At 36.7% G+C, this 27,715-nt stretch overlaps 1 protein-coding gene across 1 annotated transcript; it reads right to left on the bottom strand.

Moving 5' to 3' along the window:
• Positions 1–584: 584 nt before the first annotated feature.
• MOV10L1 (Mov10 like RISC complex RNA helicase 1) lies at positions 585–27,715 on the bottom strand. Its single transcript, XM_036401132.1, has 24 exons — positions 27,641–27,715; positions 26,378–26,562; positions 25,116–25,272; positions 24,599–24,711; positions 23,607–23,797; positions 21,449–21,589; positions 17,314–17,508; positions 15,967–16,081; positions 14,465–14,642; positions 13,763–13,833; positions 13,295–13,386; positions 12,499–12,557; positions 11,838–11,953; positions 10,715–10,745; positions 9,439–9,617; positions 8,784–8,930; positions 7,937–8,058; positions 7,047–7,146; positions 6,487–6,651; positions 4,882–5,055; positions 3,961–4,110; positions 2,262–2,369; positions 1,438–1,575; positions 585–680 (listed from the first exon to the last, which is right to left on the bottom strand). Exons 2-24 carry the CDS (start codon positions 26,501–26,503, stop codon positions 585–587), a joined length of 2,964 nt encoding a protein of 987 aa, XP_036257025.1. The 5' UTR covers positions 26,504–26,562; positions 27,641–27,715.

Raw genomic sequence — 27,715 nt, 5'->3', positions numbered from 1 at the left:
AGGATTGAATTTCTTACAAAAGTGTTTTTAGTTTTCAAAACAGATGAATACCAAACTCTTGAATGCATCTTGAATACCAAAAAACTAGTCACACCTGTCAATTAAAGAGAATAACATAAAAATCTTGCCTACCTTTCCCATAAACAACAGTTTTGATTAAAAAAATAGTATACTCTAGTATATAATACCCATTGAACACTGTATTTATTACATATTATCAGAAGGAACATATTTAAAATCTCAAGCACTTTGTTTTTAATTACAGTGAAATCACCTTAAATACTTCTGCTGTACCCTCCATCTTAATGATCATCAAGTATGCCATTATCATTTGGGGATACATAAGATACCAAAGTCAACAACAGCTCTTATTTAATAATTAATGGTCAGACTCTTTTATGGGGCAGGAGAAAACAGGGTTACATTACACCATTATGTTTACATAATGTTTACTTAGGAATGCAAAATCCAATCCTACTATGGTAACCCAGATTGTTGTACTGATCGATCTTCCAAATGACACCAGCTCTAAAAATACTGTAAAATGATCAATATCTGGCAAGGGTAAAGTGAAGACCAGACACTTACTTCTGCAGGTGTTCCAGCTCTGCGGGCAGGTCACAACCTATATAAACTCTGTTCATTAAACTGTATTCTAACAGTGCACAAAAACAGGGATCCTACAAGAGAAAATTAATATATTACTGTAATCATGGTGCTCTGTGAAGTGAATTTTCAAACAAATTAACATGGTACATGAATGTAAGAGATTTAATAGGACCTCTTCCAGAAACAGAGCTCTACAAATGGTCCAAGTATGGTGCAACATGTGAGGAAGGTACCTATAGCTGCTCTCAATTACATACCTGCTAGGTGTGGGGGAACTAAATTTTCATTCAGACCATTTCTGGAACACTGTTTTCCTTGTTCGTGAAGTCAGAAACAAAATGAGATATTAAGACAAGCTGAACTTATTCCTGTGGAAGGACCATGCATGAGTCCAAAAGGAGTCCTCCTCCTTGGCATTTGTTGCATTAATTGGAACAATCACTTCTGCCACCCTCCACTTAAAGTCATGCAACTACATTTTGTGAAGAACCTAACTGTGTGAGCTTATTCAGAACATGCTTACTGGACTTGCATGCTGCTGGAGAACTTGAGAGGAGGTCAGAGCCCCCATGCTGGGGACAAAAAGGATCGAGGAGTCTGTATGCACAGAGCATGATTTCCCTTGTGCTTGGAAATCTACTGTGTGTGTGCCTGAACTGGCTGTTTGTACGGAACACACGGAGATCAGATATTCCCAAATGCAAACTGAGGACAATGTACAAGTTCCTAACATGTTCTGATGCTTCCTCACATCAGATTAACCACAAAATCATTCAATTGCTGTGGCAAATAACATATGCAATTCAAAGATATAAACCCAAAACTTACTTTCACAAGAATGTGAGGATTTCCCACGACAATCAGCAAAGCCTTTGCTCGAGTAATTGCTACATTAAATCTCTTTGGGTTACAGAGAAAGCCCAAAGAGTGTTTTTCATCATCAATTACCACTTTCTGAGATCGCACCTAAAATTAATTAAGGATAGTTTTAGAAATAAAATGCCAAGAACAAAACATACCACAGTATAACTTTAACATAGAATTTCCTTACTGCAAAAATCCACTCAGCTGAATGACAATTCACAATGTGTCTTTCAATATGCCTCCTTCAGTGTGCTTTCTCTTAGCATAGGAAAAACAGCCAAAGCAAGTAGTGTGCTAAAACTATGACTCATTATTTTTTTACCCATATTTTATCCATACTTGAACCTATCTTTGAAAAAATAAAGTTTTCATTACCTAAATAATGAGTTCTTATAAATAAGAGTGTAGTACATACAAGGAACTACTTTAAGGGAGATCTAATAGTGGATTGAAAAGCTATGGTATGATGTGGAGCAGTAAAAGTAAGCACAGTACCACTGCCCTCAGAAAAAAAAAAAAAAGTGAGAAAATCCTGCCCTCTTCCTCCAAGCTGCAAATGTGAAGTACTACTGTCAAAATTTAAAGAGAAAGCAACAGATTTTTAATAATCCATATTTTAAAGAGAAGAGTAACTCTACAAGCATGCACTTAATAAGCTCTGCTTTCAAATACTGTGACAGACTAACAAAAATATAGCTTCTAAATTTTTTAAAGGCCTATATGAAAAATGAAACACAGAGAATTAGACACATAAAAATTCTCAATAGCACCACAGTAAATTTACGCACTGTTGATAAGATGATAACCATGTACTCCTGCCCTTGAAACTCTTCTACTGTGCCAACCTTTATGTCTTCCAAATCAATACTTCTGAGAAGAAATCTAATTTTTTCCACCTATCAAGAGAAAAAAAAAGGTGGTTGAGAGAATTTGGTGTTACATTTGAGAGTGGACTGCTTTAAAACCAAAACCATACCACATATACCAAGCTTAGTAATCATTCACTAATAAGATTTTCAAATAGAACAGTAACTTTTCCTACAAGAAAATATCACAGCTAATACACAACTTAGGTAAAGGAGTACTCTCTACCATAAACTGAACAGAAGGCGAGAGATTTTTAGTAGTCCAGATTTTAAAGATAACTCAGATCCTTAAACCTTTTTTTTCCAATGTGCATCATATACAAACCACGCATACGACAGATCCAAGGACAAGCAGCTTCCATCAGCCCTTGAAGAAGAAGACTATGAAGATTCCACCTTTGTTTGCCAGGTGCATCATGCAAAATGAAAGGTAGAAGTGAGGTATGACCTTAAGTACCCACCAAAAGAGAAAGAGAACAAGGAGTCTCAGCTACTGGGATCCTGGTACATATGGGATTACTGTACTGCTATCTGCTAAAAGTTGTTCAGAGATTATAACTGGAGTGCTCCAAAAGATTTAAGAAGAAATCCTGCCTGACTAAGCTGAAGATTACAGTCAAAGACTTCTTTCTAATCAGTGTTCCTGCAATACAAAGTGACTTTTTTAATGTGGACATTACTATCATATGCCTTGTATTATAGGCAGATGAAGGACAAAATCACATTAACTCATATGACATCATTGTTTATGGAGTGTAAGAAATTCAGCCACATCAACAGTATGAATACTTATGGTATTTGAAAAAACAAATAACTGTAAACACAGGTAGGTGCCTGCACCTGACCAGCTGGATCAATAAAAGCAAAGCTTTAATTTGCAAGTGAGATTTCTTCACAAGGGCTTGGTCTTTTTCATACACCGCAGTGTTTTCCCCAAGCCACATGTGCAAGGTTATGAATACTGAGATGTGAAAACCAAGAAGAATTATGTGCACTGGCCAAAATCTCCCCTGGAAGTGAAAGGGAATTAAGTTTATTTTTAAAATGAAAGTAAACATCACACCTGGATATAAATACATTTAAAAATAAAAAACAGCATTTGAAGTTCATGCTTAACATTCTCTAGAGGTTTAAATAACATTACAAACTTCAAGTCTGACTATAGGACAGCTAAGAAGTCACAGTAATTGTTTCCTCTATTCTCCTCAAGACCACAACAAGGTGTCATGCCATTTACTTCATAATAATTCCCTTTTGATCCAGTCTTCAGTGCAGAGAGTGACAGAAGCAGACTGCTGTTCCAGCTGTTGGATAATGAACTGTTAACTTGCACTCATTACTTCCAACAACTGAAAAATCTGCTTTTGTTTCCAAATTGGTCTCCTTAATTGGTAGATTTTTAAAACTGAAAAACCAGTAGGATGCCATTATTGCTGTCATTATTTTAGATTTCAATGGCAGTATTGCAATGATTGATAATACACTGTGTATCAGGATACATCTCGGTGGAATTTTAAGATATGCCCCCCTGCTTTAACAAACACAGCCACCATATAAATATATGAGATGAAATACAGCAACTTTGAGGCTCTGAAGACATCAGACCTGTTAAACATTATACCTGTTTGCGGTACGGTGCAATCACTCCAATATCTGTCACTGGGACTGCAGAGTATTCGCTTCGAGCCAGCTGGCAACAGTACATCATTACTTGAACTGCCTCAGCTGGATTAAACCATGAAGGACTGCGACCTTCACGTGCTTCACTGCCCTGTATTGGGGGAAAGAAAATGAGATGATGGAGATCACGTGCAGAAATTACTATGTACTTATTAACACATTATTCTTATACCTCCTGAATGCAAAAAAAGGGCTGGAATATTATATATCATTTCTCTTCCTCTCTATACGCCTTTTCTAGAGAACAAGTATCACCTCCCATTTTATATCTATTTTTTATACACTTATAAATATAAGTGATATAACAAAAGTATTTTAAGTATGCAACAAAGGAGTTATATCTCAACTCATAATAACATGTTAATAAGCTGCCATCTTGCTTTTTTCAAGGTGGAAGAGTTCCAAACCAAGCCTCTCCAAGCAGCAGATATTACCACTTCTTACTAACTTCTTGGAAGATTAAAGAATTTTTTTTTTCCCAAGATACTACTTTTTCCCCTGCCAAGTTAAGCTCTAATGATCCTTTAGTTTTAGAGGCTTGTATCCATCTGAGTGTAGGAAACTCTCATCAAAAGCAATCTAGAGCAGCTGATAGTAACTCCAGTCTGGTCATCTGCTATGAATTTAAACTTCCATGAAAATGTCTCCACAATGCACTTCAAGAGGCAGCTGTTCAAGTTCCTAGCAAATAGGTGACTTAAGTATTTGTTTTTAAAACCAGATGGTCAGGAAGTTGCATTACCTGTGACAGGCATATTAAGCTTTTTTTCATATCCTTTCTAGAATTTATTCTAAAAAAATCAGCAAGCTGCTAGCAAGCCTATACATTTATATACATTCACTGTATGAACATTTTACATACCCTTATTCCATGAAAAATTAATGGAAATCCCTTCCTGGGCAATTTCTCCCAATTCAAGAAAGAAGTGACTACTGAGGTATCTGCACAAACTTCTAGCTCCTTATGATAAAACAATTTAGATGGCAAGGCAAGCAACGCAGAATGAGACCTGTAGTTCTTTGTGAGTTTAGTGATCTGGAAAGACAAAATCCAAAATCTGTAGCTGAAACAGGTAATTATTCATCAGACTTCTCAGAACACAGCTACTACCTTACCATCCACTAGTGTTTAGCATTTCTAAGGCTGCCAAAGAAGTGTATTCAAGGCCAAAACAGCAGTTGTGGTCTTCTGTAAGTAAGAAGTACACCAAAGCAGTTTTTTGAATGACCATCTTCCCTTCCAAAGGGGAGACAAAGAGAATTGAATGTATATGATAGACAAATGGGTCATTCTCCAGTTTCTTGAAACATTTGATGTATAGACACTCTCCTTTTTATAAGAGTCAGATTATTTCCATGGAATTTCAATGGATTCAATGTCTTTTTTTGAAAAAGTCTTGACAGGCAAACAGGGAGCATCAGAACAGCTGACAGAAGCTGACCTTAAAACATCTAAAAGGTATTTGTCTTTAAATGAAAGAATAATCATAAATAAGCATTCCAGAAAGTAATAACCAGCTCAAAAAACCCCAGTCCTGTAAAAGGGATAACACAGGATATTCCAGTCAAAACCTATCCTTAAAGCCCTCCCATTTCCTGATCTCTCACTGTGCCAATTCTCCTCAAGCACTGTGTAAGGAACACAACAACCAGAGTTTGCACTAACAGCTTTTAGGAGGAATTGTGACAGGTTTTTCAGCAGGCTGAACCTGACCTAAAGCCTACGTCCAAACACCCTCACTTTCACCCTTAAATCTGCCATCAGATTTCCTCCCTTCTCTACTTCCATGGTCATTTAGTCATCTTTTGCTCTCAGTTTAGTCCTTTGAAGTATGTTACCATGAGAATAGGAAGGCATCTTAGGAAGCTTAACATCAGCCCTATGTTTGGGATTCAGACAGTAATTAAAGCAGCTCAACCATCTGTACTTGTTTAAATATATGCTACCTCTGCCACTTAACATAGATTTTAGGTACTTGCCCATAGAGAAATCTGGGGAAGCTATCCTTCAAAGGAAGACACAATACTAAATAAGAACAATTTCTCTTCTTCCCTTTGTGAAACATGGTGTTTGCAAAATTCATCTTCAAAGAAGAGACTGTGTTTGTCTTTTTATGTTAATAGCAGAAATTGTACTTTTTCATCTGTGGAAAATGAAGTTATGGTAAACCTGGACTATGAATGTGAAAGAGAATTTTAAGCTATTATTTACAACTGTGCTTTGTGCACCATATTTGACTTATGATACTTAAGAATAGAGGATCCCTTCAAAGAAAAGTTTTACCATGCTGGAAGACTCAGCACCTTTACTATTCAGACTACATATGCAAACTAATCAAGCTTTTCTAGAGAATTCATGCTCAAACTAGACTTATCATTAAGCATCAGGGAGCAAAATGGTGGTAAGAAACCACAAGTTCTCCTTTTTTGATTGAGCTGAAAAAGGTTGATGGAAGGCTGAACTCACCAACAAAGGATTGTATGCTCCACAGGCACCAAAAGCATCCTCATCTCTCAGATACAGCTCTCTTGATGACAGTCTTTCTAGCAAGGACACACTTAATCCAAAAGACTGTGCAAGTTTAGATTTTATTACTGGCCCTAACTGCTTCGGATCTCCAACAAGAATTATCTGTATATGAAATTTAAAAACATCCATTTTAGATCAAAACAATTGTTACTGAAACTTTATTTTATAATGGCATACATGTTTCTGAATTCAAAGATCAATTCATATCAAGTATTCTGCTTTCCTTCAAACATTTGTTTGCAAAGGACAAAAGTATGTTGTCTTAAACAGAACACATCTTTTATTTTGATAGCTTCCACATAGAACCAGTCCTCCCAACACAGACTTGTTCCAGACGTAAAGAAACTTTAAGTGTTGAGAATTGATATTATGCATGAATAATCTCTATTAAAAAACTCATTACCAGAAAATGGCTGCTTGCACTCTACATAATCCACAAAATATGAAAATAATAAACAAACTTTTTCCCTTTCAGTAAATGATGTTAAGAGAATTACCTGTCCATCAGCTTCTGAAATCAATCCAATAGGAATGAGACTCTCTGGTTCACTTGCTTGACCTGCCTCATCCAGAATCACATGAGTGAAATGTCCAAGCCTATAATTAAGTAACATTAACCTGAAACAGGGCTGTTTTCAGATTAGTTCATTCTGCCACCCTGTGGTTGACCTCAGCAATTGTGTTAACATACTTGTCAAGTGTGCCAGGCAACCCCAAAGACACAGAGCAAAGAAGGAAATGCAGAAAAAACAATCCCCTAACTTTGATTTTTCATCTTTGATTTCACTTACTTACTCTGATATACACAACCTTTAACTGAAGTATTGTACCAACGTTAAGATAGTTAGAAAAGCTTCCCTTATTCTCAGTTTCCTTAAGATATTGAATTAAAACAATGAACTTGGTACAGCAAAGACAATCCCCAAGCTTTGTTTCTGCCAAAAAACTTGAGATAGTAAGGCTTTAGACTGTCCTTTTCTGAAATTAAAATCCAAGTCAGAGACAACCTTGGGTAAAAGAACTTGATATGACAGTTGTTTACAGTTATTAAAGGTGACTTGATAAAAACCACATACATTGTAATTTTTAGTGTGGCAATCATTTTGAGCCAAAGTGATTGTCAAGAGCAATGTAATTCCCACAGGGGGCAGAGGAGACATTATTGTTTCAAATATCTTAAACATTTCTAAAGATAATTTTTAAATTTACCATGAGGAAATTTTCTGCTTAAACATTACTAAAACCAAGTACTTTGCTCTCTTACACAATACAGGTTCATGCAATAAACTATTAAAACAGCCCAAGTCACAGGTCAGACAGTCTGTAAAAGCTCTGGGGTTTGTGTCATTCAGCCACCTCAGTGATACTGCTATCCATGGTACTTTACCGTGTATCTGTTTGATAAAACAATCCTGCACTGCTGCATGTTGTAATTACAATCCTGGACCACAATGCCTTCTGAATATCATCACCATCTTTGCAGTAAGGTTTCACCATGTCATCAATTTGCTGCATGAAAAAAAGTAAAAAAACTTGTAAAAAAATAAATAAAAAGATAAAACAACTTGCCAGCCTAAAACAGAAATTTTAAATTTGAATAGAAAAGCTCTCTAAAAACTGTTTTAAAAGCTGAGCAAAACACATAGACTAACACCCATTTATACAGCAAAATGAGTGAATTAATTTTCCTAAGAAAATAGTACATATGCAGGACATCTGTGCTTTACTGTAAGGATCAAAATGGAACATTTGGCTATTTTATGTACTCATCTATATATACACACACATATGTATAGACATACAAATGTATATATCTACATATACACATTTACAAGTAAATACATATACATATGTATAAATATATACGTATATATATGAAATGAACCCACAAGGTGTGTGTCCTGCATAAAAATGACAATCCTACTTGCTTACTTTCTGTGCAAGCAGTCTTAACCTGGACTGATAACAAAAAAAAAAACTAAATTCCCACCAATACCTATTTGCTGTTTATAGAGTTATGCACAGCAAGAAAAAGGTGAAGATCTTATGCTAATACAATCAAATTAAGGATTATGATCAACTTTCCAGTTAACCTTCTGGAAAAGCTGAGGCAATGTAATACTTTGGATGCTAAGCAAACCTAAGCAGCCTCATAGCCACTGAGAGTTAAAATACTAAATCAGTATTTTAAGGTAAAAATATTAAAATGGAAACCTTAAGTGGTAGGTATTTACCTCTGTTGACCTGAAGGCAGCATTAACTCGAACCATAGTTCCTGGTTTTAAGAGATTGCTTTGATGCAGCCGCAAGCAAATCAGATCTGTTGCAGCGTTTGATGGTGCACATACCAAAATCCGACTGTCTGGCAGAGTAAAGTGTATCTACATTAAAGAAGACAGACATTAAAAAAAAAAGGTTATTTAAGAAGCAGCAGTAGTGCAAACATTCCCATTTTATTTCACTGAATACAGAACCAGAAAAGTTCTGCACATGTGTGATTTTCATTCATTCTTTTGCAGTTCAGTAATGCTCCTGCCAGCAGTCATGTCTAAGTAGTCTCAAACTGAGTGTACCCATAACAGAACTAATTAATGATTATCACATTAATGTATACTGTGCTTCATGAATACATTACGCACTACTAGAATCACAAGGTAGACACTGTTCACTGAAGTTTTAAAGACAAAAAGGCTTGAAAATAAGCCATTAAGAATTCTGTTAAATCCATATGAAGATGGATTTTCCTCCTTTTATGGAGCTGTAGAAAATTATTTTAAAAGAGTATTTTGAAAACGCCTTTGGAAAAAAATATGCTGGCACTTACAGAAATACTATAAATGTTCCAACATTGAAAAGACCAGAGACGACTGATTTGTTATTTACTACTACCTGTAAAATAGCTTCAATTACTGTTACTGTTTTTCCAGTTCCTGGTGGTCCAAAGAGAAGATAAGGTGTTGGGCGACATTCACCACTCAGTATCCTTCTCACTGCCAGTTTCTGTTGCACATTCAGCACAGGATTAAAAAATTCACCATCTCTCTGTTTAAGTGCCACAGTTTCACCAGCTATAATAGAGACAAGCATATCTCAGAACCTCACATATATTTTTAATGTATGTAGATTAAAGCAATTCCAATTCACAATATACTTCTGCACATTTTTTGTTTTCCTTTTGTGGTAACAACCAATGAATTTCTCTAAAATTCCATTTTCATTGAATACCAAGTAGAAAATAAGCCATTCATATTTCTAAAGTGTACTGGCTCTTTACTGAAAAGCAGAAAAGAACCCTCATTACATAACCAATAGAAACTCTATTCAGTAATTTTAGAATCAAGTTCACTTTCTTGTCCTAGAACAGCAAAACTTGAGAAACTTCCAGTAACTGGCACTTTGGGAATGGTACCAGTACTACATATCAGCCCTCTGCTACAACTGCTGGAATTTTTTTTCTTAATCCTGTCTGAATTAGTTTAGCTTTAAGCTTTCCACAGTAGAATCTTATTAACCTTTGGACAGAAGCGCATTCTAGGTAATTTCTCAGAAATTCTTAAACGTACTTTTGATAAAAAATGACATGATCACTCTCCTCTCAGGCATTTCACTACAATGATATTTAAAACTTTCCAAAAAAAAGCATAGGAATAATCTGGGATACTTGAAAAAGTTTTAGCATCTTTAGCAAAGCCTTCCCAAAGATGAGAAACAGCATCCCAATAACAAATTGAAAACTCTGAATATGATCAAAAAGTCATAAGTAAATGACTGGGGAATAACTATTTATTTATTACAAAATATATCATCAGATGCATGCTCTCCCTTCCCCCAAAGTAAAGTGTTCAAAGCCAGCCTGGATGAACTCTGGGCAACCCAGTCTAGTGGAAGGTGTTCTTGGACATGGTAGCGAGGTTGGAACCAGATGATCTTTAAGGTCCTTTCCAACCCAAATCATTCTAGACTCTGCGAATTAGAGATGTTTAAGTCATGCACCAAAAGCCTCCATAGAAACTTCCTGCTAGTATTTCTAGAATTTGTCTTTAAAGGCAGAGCCTGATTTACTGATGTGATACTTATTATTTAAGCACAGAAAATATACCAAGTTGGCATTTTTGCAGAGTTACTCTCATCACCTCTGTTATGTTCACCTCCCTTGATGTCATACCTTTTGTCTGTTTGTTCTGCTTTTTTTTGACCTGCAAAGAGAAAGTGAAGATAAATGCGTTCATAACCTTAAGAAGACAGGCAACTATCTTCCCTGATACTTTTGAAGTTGCTAAGCTTTAATTTTTTTCCCATTAAATAGAATACCTACCGCTAAGACAGAAAGGTAAGAGTAGTAGGAGAAGGTGCCATTAGAATTTCCATATTAAGTTTAAGATTTCTAATACTTTGGCTCTGTTAACATTAGACATTTATTTCACAAATGCTCTGCAGGCTCAGATGAGGATTCTGAAGCCATGATTACATAACTTGTTTGCTTCCACAAAAGCAGTCAAATTCCAGACCACTTTGAAAGATACATGCATCTTCCTTGGTGGACATGTCCCTTTAGATGGCAGCACAGGAGAAAACTGCTTGTAGGGAATGTGGTGTTGGCAAGGTTCTGGACATCATCTTAAAAATACTGATTCCAAACCAGATTGATTGATTACTTCTTCTTGTAAAGCACAAACTCCAGGTGAAATAATTAGGGAATTAGGAAAAAATCTTGAGAGTAAAGGTGGTGAAGTACAGGTTATGCAGACACTGTGAAAATTCTAGACAAAAAAAAAAAAAAGAAATGCTGCCACATGCCCCAAGCTGACTTGATTTAGTGCTGGTGACAGTCTTGCTTCAAAAAGGAAAGAGAATTAGGCAGCCTCCAAAAGTCCTTTCTACATTTCATAATATATTATAAGTGGCAGTTAAGCCTGGGTAAATCTACTCAGAAAAGGATGATTATCTTCTATTACAAAATTATTTCCTGCCACATTGACTGGACTTACATATCTGCTCAACAGTAGCTATGAAAACTAGTCTAAGGCAAATCTGACAATTTCCACCACAATCACACACTTTTTTAATATGCACTTTCCTTTTTGTAAGCTTTATAGTATCAGCTGTCATAAAATCTCCCATCTCCAGGCAGCAAACAAAAACTTCTGTCATTAGAATGCAGCAGAATATACAACTTTGATTCTTTGATACTCCATTATGCAATTCCCTTCCAGCAATAGCTGTACAGTAAGTATCTGGTACCCATCTGAATGAATGACCATTTTAAGGAACATTTACAGAATAGTTACCTTACTTTCCTGCTGTGAAGGTTGTTTAAGGCCATCATCAACAGCACAATACTCTGTAGTATTCTGGGTCTTGATAGCTTGTGGTGATTGTAACACAAGCCTTTCTGGAAATAACACTAAATTAAGCAGAGAAAGAGAAAGTAGAGAAATTTCAAACAAACACTTTGCATGTTTCACTGATTAATTTTACTGTTGATACATCAGCTTAGTCTGAGCTGCCAAAATTGGTTTATCAGAACTAAGGTGGTAATATGTGAGGTTCACATGCATTGTTCAACTCAACCACAGAACAGGAAATCAGTGTTTTTTAATAAATTCTGAGGCAACACAAAGCATGGCCATTTCACTGTCAATTATTATAGCAGTATGCATGATTCCTACATTTCTTGTTGGCTCTAACAGTTCACAAAGTTTGCCTCCTATCTCCTGCCTGTGAAGGCCGACAGATGAAATCATTTTGACAAAAACTTCTATACATTCAGTATTGTTTTTTCTTCTTAAAAACCAAACCAAACCAAAAAGCCCCTAAGGCATGGAAAACTCCTGTAAGAACAGATTACAATGCATTCTTCCCAGTAGGCCCTGATGTGAAAGCAATAAAACCCACAAGACTCTGCACAAAGAAACTCCTCTAGACAGCTTAATACCAAATGAAACGTACCTTTTTCACCCAGGTACACAGCTTGCTGGATGGCCAAGTGGCATCGCCTGCTAGGAATACTGGAACCAGAATACAGATTTGTAATTAAAGTAAAAGCTTACATTTCCATATACTGTGAGAGCACACTCCTATGAGTTACCTGGTACTTTTACTGTGCATAAAAAAAGTTTTATATAAAAATGTGTATTTTTAAAAAAAAGGAATCTACTGAGAAATATGCTGCAGAAGTATAAACAGCTTAGCTATGAATAATATTGAAACACATAGTCTCTAGCTTTTCAGTGATACAAAGATGATCTGGTGTTCAACACTTTCAAGGAACTTCTTTGCAGGGCTGATTTTACAGAGAAGATTATGTAACTCTAAACAGGTAACAACATCCCATGAACAAAACAAAAGTATAAAAGAATGGGAGATTATCACCAGCTACTTTTACTTCCTGCATAGTCTTGCAGCCATATTAGTACATTAAAAAAAACCAAAACAAAACCACTGAAAAACCTAAGAAAAAGACCCCCAAACACCCCACCTCATTCCTCCCCATTTTTCTGTCTGGCATTGGTGTGGCTATCTAGAAATAATTAAGATAAACTCTTTGGACACCGGTACAATTACAGTCTTTTAACCGTGAATATGGTGGCAAAGGTGTGTTCAGGGAAAGAAAAAAGAAAAAATTGGCAAGATCTTAATTATGTCTTTCTGTGTCCACCAAAATAAACAGGTGATGGTCATATTTTAAAAGTCATTCTACTAGACGAATCATTAAACACAGCTTTCTGGAAGCTTATAAAAACACCTGCAATGAACAAATTCCACATCCATGGGCTCCAAGTTGTAAGTACGTTCAAAGTCAGCATTAACCTTAAGAGTAACATCTTCCTCACATATCTGTTACAAAAATAAAAAAAGTCAGGATACTGATGAAGATTTAGTACTTTAAACATAAATAAACATCTCTGAAAGCACTTAACCCCCCACCAACTCCGAAATGTAAATCTAGATTTACCTTCTAACAACATATTACATATCTAAATTATGTTAAAAGTGCTTTCAGAGCAGGCAAAGATTATAATCTCAGAAGAATAGGGAAGCTAGAGTTGTCAAAAATAGATTAAAAATACAAAATTACCATTCAAAATATACATAAAATAAACCTATCTTCTCAGAAGTCAGGTTAAAATAGTCTGTAACTGCAGGAATTGCAAGCTTTCCTTATAAAACCTGTGTACCACAGTATTTTCAAGAGGAGAAACACTTTGCTTACCTCAGCGACATAGGCTATGTACTCTATTATATGATCTGAGTAGACCTGACTTTTCAGTATCACCTTATCACCTAATTGAAAACAAAGTTAAAAGGCAAAATATTGTTACAAGGAATAGTAACATTTTCACTGCAGCATGTAATTTCTCCTTCCCTTCTGCATGTTTAAAATAGGAATTTGGAAGAGCCTAACTTCAGCAAAGTTGCTGTATACACCAGTACTGTTTTGATATGCCATATGTAGTTGTATATTATAAAAGGCATCTAGTATTGATGCCATCAGACAACACCTCTTGAAAACACTATCTTATATATTATATTACTTGAAATTCTGAATTTAATTTTAGCTGCTTTCCCAGTCTTTTTGCTACACTTATTGCTTTTTAAGCTATTACTACATCACACAGTTTATTTTTGCTGAAAGCCCCACTGATTAGTGTAAAAGAAAAATCCTAAAGTACTGAAACATCTGTAAGAACAGACACATGCAATGCTGCTTCAGATAGCAGCCACTATAACACTGAGACACTAACATAGTGTCCTTGAGTCCCCTCTCCCTAGTCCCCGGTCAAGTAGCCTAAATGAATAAATTTGTGCTCAAATATCTGAAAGACTTCTTTAAACAAGTGAATAAACAATACAGTTTGCATTGTGAAAACACAGATCAACATGCCATTTGACTTTATCTCACGTTTATTTCTACCTGGAATCAGGCGAGGTCTGCCCTCTTCTACTCCTGGCACTTCCAGCACTAACAAGTTCCCATTCCTTTTTAAAGTAACCCCAGTCATGTAGTAATCTTTTAAATCCATTTCTGCTTTGATCTCTTCAAGCCATAAAAGAGTAGAAAAGTTTGCTTTATAATTATGTAGATTAAGACGCTGAAAAAAAAAACCCAGTATACATTATTGTTGTACACTAAGATACAGAACCCACTATTGCTAACATTAAACAAAACACTTCTTGAGACAGACTGCACAGCAACTGGATTGCCAAATAAGATACTTAAATACATGCATCCATACACTAGATAATATTTTAAACCTGCTTAATAGCCAAAATGAGATTAGTTTAGTCCTTGAGCTCAAATACAATAGCCCCTCAGCTAAAGAGTTAACTAAGTCTCTCCCTACTACAGCAGCAGTTTCGCCATCTGAATTCAGGGGCAGTCTACAGACTGAGTTCTGTGCTCAGTTTATGCCCAGAAAGCAAAAAATCTAAATAGATGGACAGAGACAGCTGAAAAGAGAGTCATGTCAGTCTCGGCCCTGGCTGATGATCATGCAACTTACGCCGAGCTGAAAGAACCTGAATTTTCTCCCTCAGAGCTTAACGACTCTTACTGCAGAGGTATTCTCCAACAGCACCAACTTCTATCTAAGGTTAGGGTGTGGTTAAAAAAAGTAACCATTAATGGCAGGCCTTCAGTGTAAAATTATTATAAACACTACAGAGCTTTATCTACCTTTTTAAGAGAGGATAGCTAACCTACTAACTTAATGTGTGATCCCAAGCTTAATGTGAGGTGTTTAGTCAGCAGACAATATAGCCTCTTACATTTTAAAAAAGTGTCAGCTCCAGTTTATAAGTACTTAAAATTTACAAAAACAAGTGAGTTGCAGCCATATTCTACCAGAAATGAGAGCAAAGTTTTGGAGAAGGAATCATTGTAGTATTCTTGTTAAGACTTTATAGCTTTTTGGGGGGTGTTTTATATGTATTCTGAAACTGCAATACTTGTGGGAAGAATTTGAACAAGATTTAGTGAATTATATCTGAAGATGTTTACAAAAACAATTTTTAACAATCAGAAAAGAATCCTCTGTTATTGCAGTAATTTAAGAGATTGTGATTTTCTATGAAATAACAACTTTCCTGACATCTCAAAAAACCCCTTCCAGTGATGCCTAAAAAGTGAGAATACAGAGAAATCTTTTTTTAGCTTCTGTGATGTCCACCCCCAATATACTTCAAGTCCCTTTTCAGATTTTCCCATTTATGCCTTTATGGTTTTGTAAGCTTGGATTCTGTAACATACTGAAACCCATGGAAGTTATGGGATCCAAACTGAAGTTTAAGTCTAACTGACAAGTGTTATGTCATCTTCTCTTACACTAAGGACTATACATTCTTCCTAAGTTAAAGGCGCTTGAACAAAAACACCGTATCAAAAAATATTTTTATGTAAAACCTACACTTACATACCTCTGCTAGGAGGGGCTGAAAGGTCAGTATGTCTAATTGCTGTTCCACACATTTTCTTAACTCATCTGGTATGGTAAAATGTGGGAGGAAGTTTGAACACCACCTTCTCTTATTTCTAAAATGAAAACGTACAACATAACACTTAGCTTGCTTAAGTAATGTACGTAAAAAACAGCTGGTTAACATGCCACATCACCGTGACTATAAACCTAAAACACATACACACGCACAACAGACTAATGACTCCTTCAAAGGGACAACTGAGAAGTTTGTTATACTGGGAAGAAAGGTAAGAGATCTTATGAAGATGCTCCTTGACACTGTAGGGAAAAAAATGCATGTGGCCAAAGCTCAATTGAAGGTGAAGCTGTCCAGTACTGTGGGGGAAAACAAAAATGTTTTAAAAATATGCCAATAGCAAAAAAGGACTATTGGCCCATTACAGGATGAGGATGGTCACCTCACACACAGGGACACAGACAAGGCAGAGATGTTTAATGCTTTCTTTGTCTCTGTCCTCAACATCAATGAGGGGCTAAGGGAGTGCCACTGCCCTTAGCTGGAGAGTCATGACTGAGAACAATAAACACCAAGTTGAACCTGAACTTCTGCAGGATTTGCTGCTCCTGCTGGATTGCTATTAGTCTATGGGACCTGATGGTAGACATCTGAATACTCAAAGACCTGGTTGGGCACAAAGGGTTACAGTGAAGGGGGTGACATCTGACTGGTGACCTGTCCCTAGTGGGGTTTCACAGGGCTCCATCTTAGGGCTAGTTTTCTTCAACATCCTCTCAGATGACTTGGAAGCTGCATTTGAAGGTATACTAAGTCTGCCAGTGATACTAAATAGGGAGGAGCTGAGGACTCCCTCAGATGCAGAGCAATGCCAAAGAGAGACCTACACCAATAAGAAAGATGGACAACCTTGTTTTGAATGAAAGATGGGAGACATTAGTCAGATGCAGACATTAAAGTTGTGTAAAGAATTAAGAAGCTTATTTTCTCAGAAAACTATTCTCAGTTTCCCATTTTTTCCCACAATAACACATTTGTTACTAAGTAGATAACTAAAGAAACAGTGTTTTATCTTATTACCGTACTACACATTAGAGATTCTGTTTAAAAAACCTACAAAGAAATCAAGCAGTTAATTACTAAAACAACCCCTCCTATCAGAAATGTCCACAACCATCTTGTTTACAACATATACGAGCGAGCATATGTAAAAACATGTAGAGATTCTCCCAGTTTCACACTTTCTTTCTCAGCATTACAGATCAGATATAACAATACCAAACAGAGCAGTCTTAGGTAAGTATTATTTTATGCTCGAAGTGACAGTACCTTTTTTGTTTAGGGGCAGCCACTGTTGTCTTCCTTAGCTGAGAATCTGGAATATTTTTAGGCTTTTCTGGAGAATAAGGTTGTACAGGTGCTATAAGTAATTCTTCTTCATTTGTTACAGTAGCTTCAATATAGCGGCCAACAGTAAAATCCGAAAAGCCAAGCAACAGGAGCTCTTTACTGTGTCCATGAATCCTTCAAGTAAACAGAAGTTATCTTCTTAAAAACAACATGGTCACACCTCATTTTCCCCAGCCATGAGATACATTCTCATTACAGTTACATATGAGAATTGCTAATTTAGGGTAATTCCTCAACGCTCCCCACCTCAATTATTTGGGAAACCTTCAATCCAGATATCCCAAATAATTAAAAAAAACCCACCCAACCCACTCAACCAAAAAATGCCAACTCAAAATCCCAGCAAAAATCTCAAGCCCACAATTTCACCAAAATCTTGGGTAAAATGCAAAATCCCTCCACTCAACGTACTAGGGCATAGAATTAATACTTCTGTTACAAGGAACATCTTGGAATTACTGCTACTGCAAAACAAGAGCCAAACAGGTCCAACAGAGGAACCTGAAGCAAATCCCTTCACTGTCTGCAGTAACTGCTCTGCAGCACCTTGTGAAAGGCTACTCAGAACTGAACCTTAACTGTAAACACATGAATGGAGAAAGTAGGAAAAATCCTCTAATTCTGGAAAACATACTTTATAAGTGCAAGTGTTCCTTGGGCAGTGACACAGGGGAAAAAAACAGGAGGTTTGTTCAGATTGGTTTCTATGAAACTTAAGCACTGCTACAGTGCAATTCCCTAACTACATGGTACAATACCGCTACCAAGTGCCGGAAACAAATGCATCCCAGAAGAATTCCAGCTTACCTTCTCTTTGGCAGGAAAACCACTCTTGCCAACTAAGACTATCTGCTCAGGTTAAAACTATATCCTGTTTTTTTCTGATATAAAAACTCAAAACAGACACCAAACTGTCGAAATTTATGGTCTACATTTGCAGTCTCTATGGCCTCTTAAGTGGCCAGCAAACCCTCATTAACTTCATGCTGCAGCCTCCCATGAAGCTTTGTGTGGCTTATTCTGTATTCTTAGAAGACTCTAAGACTTTGTGTCTTTTATGGATTTACAGCGAAATATAAATCATTCTTTCTACATGTGTATCTCCATGAAGGCAAGCCATGCCTGCAGCTCTATCTTCCAAATTAGAGCTAAATCATCCTCCTAAGAAATTTTTTACCCCTTACTTCACTATTTAAAATGAGAAGTAGTGTGAATATTATTGCAGCATTACTTCAGTGAATGAAAACTTGTTCTCCCCTGTCCAACTATTCCTTTACCATCCTAGGAATCAATGGCTGTGGAACACAAAGTCTGTACAGCTACAGCTGGAAGCAAGTGAAAGTTACACAAATGTAATACTCCTACTTGAATGCAGGAGCTCCCACAAAGCCACTTTCCATTCTTAACTAAATGAAGAAAGTATTTTGTATAGCAAAAAAAAAACCAACCCTGAAAAACAAAAAATACTCAGCTATTTTTTGTTTTTCAGGGCTTTTCTAAGATTTGCAAACCACTTCCTCTGTGAATTACACCTTCAGTGAAGAAAGCTTTTTCTTTTCTATTTCAGCATACATAACTTGAATTTCCCATCACAGAAAAAGAAAACTTCAGATCAGGGCATGTAGCAATACAAGATACTAAAGACTAGAAGAAACGCATCAGACATAACAGCGGAAATTTGCATTAGCTCTAGTGCTCATGGAGCAATGGATTTACTACTAAGAATATATCCATCTGCAGGCATTATCTTCACCTCACTGTGGCATTTTAGAGATGTAACCTACTCCCACTCATTTTTTCATTAGCTGCTACAATTTTATTTCAATAAAAATTCAGAATCAAGCAGTGAAATGGTAACTACTTTCAAAGTCACAGATTTCCAGATGATTTGCTAATATGTATTGGCTTACTTTACACTACACCATGTTTTGACTGTGGTAGAGTTAATTTTCTTCATAGTAGCTAGTATGGGGCTCTGGTTTGGATCTGTGCTGAAAAGTGTTGATAGCATAGGAATGTTTCTACAGTGTTGAAAAAGGCTTGTACAGAGTCAAGGCCTTTTTCCCTTCTCATATTGTCCCATCAGTGAGGAGTCCAGGGGTGCACAAGGAGTTGGAAGGGGACACACACAGGAGAAGGCAGGACAGCTGACACCAACTGCTCCAAGGGATATTCCACATAATAGGGCATCATGCTCAGTACATAAAGCTGCGGGAAGGAAGAAGGAGGACATTCTGAGTGACAGCATTTGTCTTCCCAAGTCACCATCATGTGTGAGGGAGCCCTGCTGTGCTGGGGATGGCTGAACACCTGTCTGCCCATGGGAAGTGAATGTATTCCTTGTTTTACTTTGCTTCTGATAGTGGCTTTTGCTTTACCTTTTCAATTCTCTTCATATCAACCTATGAGTTTTCTCACTTCTACTCGTCCCATCGTCCCCACCGTCCCACTGGAAGGAGTGAGTGAGTGGCTGAATGGGGATCAGCTGCCAGCTGGGGTTAAAGCACAACATGCCAAGAAGAGAACTGTGCTCAGAAACAGAACTGTTAAGTCTATTTTCATTACTTCTTGGCTTTGTGTTGGTTAAAAATAATGGAAAGAAATACTTACACAGCTGTGCATATAATCACTATGGATATTTTTTCACCTGGTGGTATCACAATTTCTGGAGTAATATTGCTGTGCTTAATTGGTTGCTCCACTTGGTTTTTTTGCTCACTTTCTCCATTTTGCATACTTTCATCTTTCACCAAGGAATTGTTTTCCTTTATCCTTGATAAATTTGTATCTTGAAAATTAATTCCTTCTGTAGTAAATGTATAAGAATAAACTTTGTTATCAAAATTTCTATTGCTAACATAGGCAAATCTTCTCAAACAAACCTATTGGTCTCCTGAGGAGCTAACATTCAGCACTCAAACACTCATCTCACTGTACCTGGAATAACTCCATTCTCATAATGGATGTATGGTTCAATGACTCACATGCTGTTCCTTCACTGTTGTTAAATGAATTAATTGCAGCTTTTGAGAGGTTTTCTTGATTTATTGGAAAAGATGGACTGTTCTCACAGTTTTGAGGAATCTCAACACTGAATTGCTTGTCTTTCACCCATCCAGCTAATCTGCAGCTGATTAAGGACTGTGGTACGCTCCCTTTATTCCTAGAAGTAGTTATGTGATTAGTTACATAACTAAGTGCAGGGTGAATGCTCTTGAGAAGTTTATTTCTACCTGAAGTCAAATACAATTGTCTGCAGCAGGTTAGTTCCCCTTATTTCATAATTGCTGTCAGAAAGAAATTGCACTGCTGCTTCTAACTAATGAGAACAAGAACTTCTGCTTTATGTTAATATTTCTAGGTTGCATCAACTACCATATAAAGCATATACAAATACCATATATAATATAAACAATGGGAGCTTAAAGTTCATCATTGGGTAACCAACTTTTAGGAAAGAACACAGAATAACAAAGAATGGATATGCAGGTTTGTCTTCATTTAAGCCTTGATGCCCAGATGTGAAAAAAAACCCACACACAAACAACCCCAACCAACCAACCCCCAAAAAAGCCCCACCACCAAAACAAAACCCTCCTAAGGATACACCGACATAGTTCTTCAGCATCCAAGTTCACAAAAAAGAAAAAAAAAAAACAAAACAGAAAAAAAAATCTGCTTTGCTTTTAATACACAAATATGCAACAGTCCTCTTGTTCTAAGATTTTGAAGATGGCAGAGTATCTGCAGCTTAAGTTAAACACACAAGTAAAAGCTTTTGCTTCAATCCTTGTTCTAGGAAAGACTGTTCTAGGATTGAAAAGAGATACAGAACTGGAGAGTCTCAAAACACTGTCTGCAAAATAAATGCTCAATATCAAAAAGATTATCTTACAGACATTAAATTCAGTGTGAATTTAATTCCATAGTATCTGGAGGTTACTTAAATATCACAAACCACAAGGCTCAACTAGAAGAGACTTCTGAATGTAAAACAGGTTAACAGATAGAGTGATAGAAATAAAGAAATCTTCAAACAATCAGAAAGGCTTACTCTATCCAGACCATCATTCTTTTAGATTCCCCCTGCTTCAGAGTTCCAAAGTCAGTCATTCTTGATACTTTCAACTCTCCTTTGTCTCTCATTATGTCTTCATAAGGTTCATCCACATTACCTTCATTAGAGTCAGATGGTCTGCAAAAATAATTTTAAGTAGCAGTTTTTAAACACTAATAGCCTCAGGAAATATCTTTGACTCAGCACAAGTTTAAGAAACTATACCAAGGCACAGTCACAATATTTAGAAACAAGAAGGTGAGATAGTTCATTTTTTTCTCAGCCATTTATACTTCCAAGAAAATTAGATTAACTAATTTAAGCAGCAACAAGTCTTTTGTCAGCAGCACAATAAACCAGCATAAAACTTTGGATGCAAGACTAAAATGATTGGAGGAGTTAACAAATCCCTGCTAAAGAACTAAATCAAATGGTGAGTGAAGTAATTTCATTTTCATGGCTCTCTTTGGGAGCTGAACAAAGACACAACAAAGAGCAGCTCCTTAGCATAAGTCATGATTAGCACTGCAGCTAAGAGATAAAATGACTAGACTGGAAGTGTTTCACCCTAGGTACTTGTGTCTTCTGCTTATGTTCCTAATCAGCAAACTGAGGACAAAACTAAGAAACAGCTGAAAACCAAAAATTACCCTTGAAAACTTTTATTAAAGGCATATGAAACCAGGGATGTGCTCTTTCCTGTCTAAAACACTGAGCACAGGTCTAAACTCCTGTCTTTTACCTGTAAAACAAATTTTCACATAGTTCCTATTCTGTAATTAAGAAACTATTAATTTAGATAAAGTGGCATGGAAATAATTTAGAAATATTTTAATAATCTCACTAGTATGTATACACCCTCATTAATCCTGAGTTATCTGACATACTGAAGCAGAAAATGAGTGCAGCTGCTTTTCATTAGCTGTATCAATTTACTAGCCAAGCCCACTAGATGTCTCCCACTGCAGCCTAAGCTGCAGTTTTTGATATGGTAGATGTACACTAAACCTGAGAAATCAACCCTAAGGTCTACTTTTGTAATTTGGCCTCAGTAATAATTTTCTGTATAAAATCCATCATTAAAAATAGGTGCAACTGAGAAAAACAAATTGTGAACAATTTGTACTGTTTTGCAAAATTATGTAAACACTTCAAGTTTCATTTAGGTGCAACTTATTATATCTGTTATCTCTAGAGAAAACAAAACAGCTTATTTCATTCTTTGTAGATCCTTTGAAGACATATATATGGCCATATGGCCTTGGCTAAATTCCCAAGAGATCTCCCAAAGATGATATCTGAAAGACATCAGAATGTCTTTTTGCTCTGCCCTTGGACTTTCCAATTGACAATTTCTTTTTGGCCTGCAGAGTTAGACTACGTAATCCTGCCAAGACCTCAGCATGTGAACTGATTTTACAGTTAAAATATCTATTTATTCAGGTGGTAATGGTGTGTTTCATAGTACAGACACTTAAACTCCAAAGTCAAATTCCAGACTTTGCTGAGGTCTGCTATTGACTAGTTACCCATTTTACTTTTGTGTAGTTGATTATTTCCCTAAGTTTTGCTTCTTCTCCATAATGAAGATCATCCACTTTTTTCAACCTCTTCTGCAGTGTATCCAGATCCTCCTCATGCCACATTTAACATCTAAAGTCCCTGCAGAACCTCTCAGATCAATACTTGCAGGCTGAATGAATCTATTATTAAGACCATGAAACTTTTCCTTTTAGGACAGATATCTGAACAATCACTGTAACTTAAGACAAATAGATTAAAGAAACATGTATTTTATAAGAATTTTGCAGTGACTTGTTTTCAAACAGTGAAGTCCCTACTAGAGGAGCACAATGAACTTGGCATTTTACTAACATGTATGCAAAACTCCTTCCCTGCCTAGCAATATCCCTGAGAGCAGCTGCTACTAGTTTTCCTTCTCTAGTAGCACTCATGTTCCTGCCTTCTGGAAGGAGAAAAAAAACCAAACAAGGGCCAAATCATATCATGCTCTGATTTTTCCAATGGTCTATTATGCCTTCTAGTCAACTAGGGAAATATTCACAGTATTTCTTGCTTGACAGATGCAATAAAATGTCAGCTGCATAACTACACCAGGTCTCTAACTGCTATAAAGAGAACAAAGTAATGTTACCCATCCTGGCTGACTGGCACCAAGCAGAGAGCTCTCCAAATGTAACAGGACTGACTGCTCTCCACCACAATTGTGTTCACTAGATCATGTCTACGAGGTAGGTAGCCATCAGGAAGTCTCAGTGAATCCAAAGTGAAAAATATACTGTCATCTATTGTCCCAGTTCTTCCACAGATGCTGGAAATGCGAACCTGTAATAGTTTGTATTCACTGTTACTTGATATTATCTTTTTAAACTAACAGACATACTATTTTTCACCTGAAGCAGCCCTTCTAGCATTAACAAAAATGCATTCTGAAATTTCAGTTATTCATAGGAGATAAACACAGAGCCCTAACCCAGAATCACTGTGCCTGTTTTCAGATTTAGAAGAGTAAAGAAACACAAGTACTTCACAGAAGCATTAAGTTCCACTGAAGTGCATACTACAACATGACACCAGACTTAACCATGATACCTTTCTTGTGACATGTCAACTTAACTAATTTACACTTCCATACTAGCAGTAATGAGACAAAATTTTTTCGTATGCTTGATGTGCAAATATTCAATATATAGAGTTAAGACAAAGACAATAAACCATAAACATAGCATAGCATATGCATTACTAGAGCAAACAAATGTTTTCATTAAAATAAAAAGAAGGCACTCTGGTTGTTTTTAAGCTGAAACACTTGAATAAATTAAACTTAATAAATTCCCAATCATGACACATCCTCATTATAACTAATAGCAAGAATTCAAACCAGCAATTCATAATAGATAAGTTAGTTACACTTTCTGATCAATGAAGGTTATGTATGCATTTTCAAAATTATTATTTTTTACAAAATTATTTTACACACATGCTCTAAATGGATGAATTAATACATTTTATCTTTTAATTAAAGATGTGTTATAGAAGATCTACCAATATTTGTAACCGAAACCAATTTGAAACCCCACTTCACCCAGGATTCCTATTGCCAAAAACAATGTGCAGAACATTTACCTTGTTTACTTGTTTATACCTCAAAGGCCTTACAGCAACTGCTTCAGTCTTCCATGTTGTCGAGTTAATATAGTATTTTGCTTGCACCCAGTCACCTTCACAAGGTTTGAAATCTATACAAAACAGAACATTTCTCTAGGTTAATTACTATTGATACCATTTACATTACTCCCCTACAGAATTAGTGTAAGTTAAATAAAAGCCAGAACAATGCATTATTCGGATTCACTGAGGCCGAAGTTTATTTGCTGTCCTTTGCTTTGCAAGTTATGGCAAACTACATAGGAGATGCTAGTTGAAAAATACACCTGCTAACATGTAACTTCTGCTTAAATGCAGGCTGTGCTCAGTGAGAATGAACAGGCAGCTTTCTCAATCCATGTCTGGCTGTTTCACTATGTTTCATTGCATATTCCATTAGAATTTATTTGGGATGACAACTGCAAGTTTGTCAGAAGATATTTCTATTTTATACACAAAATTATTAAGAAAGAGGAAACAAGAAGTCCCTACACACCTTCCCAGACATCTTGCATGGCAAAGTATGTATTCTGATTAATATAGCCACCATCCACAGAGAGAGAGGTAATATTGCCAATTAATGTTTTCTTATTTAGTTCAGAGGCATCACAAGTGGGACTGGACTCTTCTTGGGTATTCTGGATGGTGTCTACCTATTAATACAAAAATAACCCAAACATTTAAACAGTTGACACTTAGAATTAAATACATATTCCTACAATAAATACACAAAATTTCAATTGCTTATGGAGACAAACCTTCTTTTAAGACTATTACTTACTATAGCTGTTACTTTTTGGACACAAAAAGAGTAAGTAATAAACAGTAACTTCTCTTTTAAAGAGAAACTTTAAAACTTCTCTTTTAAAGAGTGATGTATGCTGCAGTGCTGACAACTGCTATAATTACATGCTGATTTTTCAAAACTTTCTCATACCTCCCTTGCTCTAGGTCTACTTAAGATTTTTCAATTGACAGGAACACCATATCCAGCAATCTGTCTCTACAAAACTGGAAGTAGAAAATGACTATTTCAGAAAGCAAAAAATATGTTTTCAAGATGGTATTTATAAACACTACATGTATTTATATACAGACTGACACTGTCACTTTTTAGTAATTTGATTAAGAAAACCCCTAGAGCAGCTTCTAAAAGACTCTTCATATCACCACCTCAGATATAAGTTTACTGGAGCCTGATCCAATCTGAAGCATACTATCATACTAAATTTTATATGATTTATATTGTTGAACATAATGGTTACCATTTGCAATAGCAAGATCTCCATTTTTGTAATTGTCAATAACATTGAGTTACCAATTTATACAACAAGAAGTTTTAAAATTTCTGTTCTTATTCACAAGAACATAAATTACTCCTGTGCAAAAAGAGCAAACTTTGCGCAAGATCAAACTGCTTTGATCTTCTTATCCATTCGTATAACAATAACATCAAATTGACTGAAACTCAGAAAAGTTATACAGATCTGGAGAAGCTATGACTAAATTTCTGATGCAATAATCTCAACTATTAGCTTCTTATTCACTACATCTACACCTGTATTAAACATAATTTGAAAGGCAATGGAATGAAACAATAAAATTACCCCCAAACTCCAGCTTATCCCCTCTAGGTGAACAGCTTGCAATTTCTCCTATTTTGTAGAATTTGTGAGGCTAAAACTACAGTAACTTCCAAAACAAAGCCTCAAGGTACTTATGGAGAAAGTGAGACTACTAGTTATCTTCACCTCTTACCCTGACAGCCTTCAGGCCACCTGATGTTTTATCCTCTTCCACAGTGGCAATAACTTCTTGTCCAACAGCCAGCAACATGTTTTTTGTAACAACATCCTTTGTGAAGACTATCGTGTCATCTATCATCCCATAATCATGGCAAAGTCTTGTCACTACTCCTTGTACCCTTTTCAGTGGTTTTTCATCTGCATCAAAAGGAAAAGTGTTGACATAAACCCAAATCACTTGTTTATAGAACTATGCAAAAAGGGACATCCGTTCTATCAAAAGGCCAAATGGAAATAGCAACAGTTGCCAACTAATAATTTTCACAATTAAGTCTTGAATCTTACAGCAATTTATGGTTTCAAACAATTAAGAAAGCTAGTTAAATACAAACATTTTAAAACCAACACACTTTAAGCTCCTTATAAAAAAATAAATTAATAGAATATCTTGCACTGAAAGAGACCCGTAGGGATCACATGGGTCTAACTCTCTGCTCCTCACAGGACTACCTAAAACTAAACAATATGACTCAGCACATCATCCAGATGCCCCTGGAACTCTGACAGACTTGGTGCCTTCCCTGGGAAGCCTGTTCCAGTGACTAGCACCCTCCCAGTGAGGAGTCTTTTCCCACTGTCCAATTTGAAACTTCCCCTGATGCAGCTTCCTTCCATGTCCTTGTGCCCTGTCACTGGTACTCTGAGAGGAGACCAGCACCCCTCCCGAAGGTGTGGGCTGCGATGAGGGCACACCTCAGCTTTCTTTCCTCCAAGCTGAACAAGCCGAGGGACCTCAGCTGCTCCTCCTCAGTCACACCCCCGAGACCTTTCACCGTCTTGCCCAGCCTCCACTACACTCACTGTAATGGTTTGATGTAGGTCTTGTATTGAGGCATCTGAAAGTGCACACAGGATAGCGAGGCTGTCCCAGTGCAGGACAATCCCCCCCTCCAGCCACCCACCAAGGATGCAGTGCCTGATGCACCCCAGCAGGACATGACCGGCCCTCATGGCTGCCAGGGCACTGCTCCTACTCCTTACTCCATATTCTCAGCAGCAATAGTAACCTGTCCTACCCAGGAAAAGGCTAAAAAAAGCACTTCCGGGAAAACTGCACATGCTCTGGAGTCAAAATAATGCCCTATCATCTCAATCTCCTCCTTACATCCTTTCCTAAGGAAACAGGGCTGCACTCAGCTCCAGGCACGTGGGGGACGAGCAAGCCTCACGGTTCAGAAACTGCACCACAAACCCACAACAGGCCCGAAATTCCTACCAAAGGTCGCCCATCTCTCATCTTCACCATCTGCGCGTCTCCAGAAGTAGGAGACCACCTTAGAAAGGAGAGAGA

Source organism: Molothrus ater, chromosome 5 (genome assembly GCF_012460135.2).
Source record: "Molothrus ater isolate BHLD 08-10-18 breed brown headed cowbird chromosome 5, BPBGC_Mater_1.1, whole genome shotgun sequence".
Lineage (NCBI taxonomy): Eukaryota > Metazoa > Chordata > Aves > Passeriformes > Icteridae > Molothrus > Molothrus ater.
This window is presented reverse-complemented; position numbering and strand designations above follow the sequence as displayed.

Bases quoted from the DNA above. Each gene is read 5' to 3' on its own strand.
- MOV10L1 (XM_036401132.1), bottom strand. From the start codon at position 26,503: ATGATAGATGACACGATAGTCTTCACAAAGGATGTTGTTACAAAAAAC. The intron at 13,834-14,464 runs GTAGAAATAAAC...GTTTTCAATTAG, and splicing joins CAGACCTCGCCTGATTCCAG to GTGATAAGGTGATACTGAAA. The intron at 13,387-13,762 runs GTAAGCAAAGTG...TTTTTGTAACAG, and splicing joins ACATAGCCTATGTCGCTGAG to ATATGTGAGGAAGATGTTAC.